Source organism: Triticum aestivum, chromosome 1D (assembly GCF_018294505.1).
Source record: "Triticum aestivum cultivar Chinese Spring chromosome 1D, IWGSC CS RefSeq v2.1, whole genome shotgun sequence".
NCBI classification, from domain to species: Eukaryota; Viridiplantae; Streptophyta; class Magnoliopsida; order Poales; family Poaceae; genus Triticum; species Triticum aestivum.
The window spans coordinates 378,106,428-378,109,126 of NC_057796.1; the positions used below are offsets into that span (position 1 = coordinate 378,106,428).

The 2,699-nt window shown below is 47.4% G+C and overlaps 1 protein-coding gene across 1 annotated transcript in view; it reads right to left on the reverse strand.

Moving 5' to 3' along the window:
- Positions 1 to 524: 524 nt before the first annotated feature.
- Positions 525 to 2,699, reverse strand: part of LOC123182203 (beta-glucosidase BoGH3B) — a 5,697-nt gene continuing 3,522 nt past the window's right edge. The window contains exon 8 of the mRNA XM_044594699.1: positions 525 to 1,258. Coding sequence (XP_044450634.1) covers positions 762 to 1,258 — 497 coding nt within the window. The 3' untranslated portion in view covers positions 525 to 761. The remainder of the gene's footprint in view (positions 1,259 to 2,699) is intronic.

A 2,699-nucleotide genomic window follows, 5' to 3' on the forward strand; every position in this document is an offset into this window, starting at 1 on the left:
AAATACATTACAAAACACCTAGTTGCAATACACCAATATGCCCTCCTCAATCATCATCATAAATAGATAATTGTCAAAGGCTGAAGGCATCTTAATTTCTCTGAACCACTCCTTTTCGGTGAATTGTGCTGTATGGGCTATGGGAATATGGGCCAATCTTGCTGCACTTGCATCCTTTACCATTAAAAGAAAAGGTTGTCTGAAAATGGGTTCAGCTAAGAGCTGAAAAACATTCAGAATGACAGTTGTTTCTGATTATTCTATGGACAACATCAGCAGTCCAGTCTCCAAATATCACACTGAACTTTCCTCCGACGATATACTGACACAGTAAGTTGACAAGAATCAACCAATTCTCTTTTGCAGCTAAATGCTCAGCAACATTCAGAATGAAAATTATTTCTGATCATCCTATTGTAGCTTCCTTTGGTGCAAAAATAGCAACAGCAAACCAAAACCAATCAGTCAAGTAAATAGGTTCGACAAAACCGAAGGAAAATCAAGTAATATTTATCATTTGGTAATTGAAGGAATAACTCATATATAAGAATACAAGAAATTAGGGCTTGTACACCTTACATACACCATAATTTGCAACAAGACATAAATTCTCTTTTACATAACCCAGTACCATAATTTGCAACAAGACATTAATTCTCTTTTGCACAACCCATTATTTGCAGCAAGACATCTTTCTCTTTTACAACATATATGTAACATTATTGTAATGATTCAAATTTATAACCAGATCAATGATGAAGTTATGCTAAACCTTCATCACTTCTGAACATTTTCAACCCATATCCAAAAGGGAATAAGGGATCATAGTTAGCATCTCCAACATTTATAGGCAGTTGATCAGAAGACCTAAACCACGATACAGGCAATTTACCCACGAAATCATGATCTCCAAAGAGGCAATCAGTAATTCCCATGCCCTCACTTCCAGGTAGCCAGGCAGCAACTAGAGCATCTATCTTCTCCAGAACTTGCGGTTCAATAACCAAGGGCCTTCCAGATACAACAACCACTAGAGTAGGGACTTTACTAGCAACACGAGTAATCAGGTCTGAACCATTAAATGGGATACTAAGGTCAGTTCTATCTCCCAACCCTTCAGCATAAGGAACCTCACCAACCGCAACAATAGCATAAGAAAATTCTCCGCTTTCAATAATAGCCTCTGTTGGGCATTCTTCATACACAACTTCAGTTTCCACACCGACGGATTCTTGTATGGCCTCCAATATACTTGTACCTGTCGGTTTAGATAGCATAAATAGATGTTTCTTAACAAAATATGGTCCAGGGTGCAGATTTTATACTGCTTGTACTGATGAAACTAAAACTCTTTTTTTATATAAATAGAATAAACAAATTTAATCAAAAGCGGTGATGCATGGCTAAAACAAAAAATTTGTGCTATCCGCATGTTAAGGAGCAATTGTGGCTGAACATAATTTTCCCCAGAATTGGTTAGTTCAGTAATGATTGTGTTATGGCGCTGCTAGAAGGAGGGCGCGAGAGGGCCGGCCGGGGGCCTTTCTGCCCACGGCCGGGCAAGAGGGAAGGGATTTCCTTCTTAATTATTGCTTGATTAGATTGATACATCTCCTCTCTTTATATAAAGAGGTTTACTTGACTCTCAAGCAAGGCTTACTTGACCCCTAAACAAGCGACTCTTATCTCTAATTAACCCTAAGACTAACGGGCCCATTAGGCCCATTACGTACTCTAACACTACACCCCACCTGGACATGCAGCTTGTCCTCAAGCTGCAGCCTAACCAACTTATAACCATGAGTCGACGCAACACAAACCTAACACCTAAAAACAAGCCTTTTACATCTCGGCTTGTTTTATTATTCTCAACCTGAAATGGACCGGGACGCTTTATTTTGGATCCCTTAACAAAAAGTGGACACCATCCGCACGTCGGACGTGCACGTGTACAACCACCTGGATCCCATGGACACCATCTAGACAAAAGGAGTGCATGTGTAGGACCACCTGGAAGTGGTCGCAAGAGTGACCAGCAAAGGCGCCATCGCGGCGGCCGGTGACGGAATGCAGTGGTGCTACGTGGTGCGCTGCTGTCGGTGACACCATGCCTTCTTCCTGTCGGACGACTATTGGTCTGCACCGCACAGGGAAGAGTGGAGGGCTTGCGATGGAGAATGACGAGGAGGGGTGCGCCCCCCCAACCGCCGATGTCGCAGACTTTGAGGTCGCTGCCCGCGGGGAAAACAGCAGGCCCGCTGCCCGTGGGGGAAACCGCATGCCCAAGATCCCCGGCGCAGCGGATGAGATCAAGGTCCTTTGCGCAGCGAAGGGCAACTTGGAGGAGCGGCAGCTGCACACCACGCATCTCCCGCACACGCTGACGCGCTAGGAGGCCGCGCGCAGTAGCCTCACCGCCGCCGACACGTGGCGGGTAGCGATCCAAGACGGAAGCGGTGACGGCGACGGCGGGGACTGGACTTGGTGGAGCGGGACTCCCGCCGGCGCGGTCGATGCGGGGCCGGAGTTGACCGGCGGTGGCTGCTGCAGCTGCAGCGGCTGCTGCGGCGGAGCGCCGGGCGCGGCGGAGGCCGCCAGGAGCGGCGGCTGCCACTGCAGCCAGGGCTGGGCGGTGGTGGCGATGGATGGCAGCTGCAGTGGCTGCTGCAGTGGCCCGGCGAGCGCGGCGAAGGCCGCCT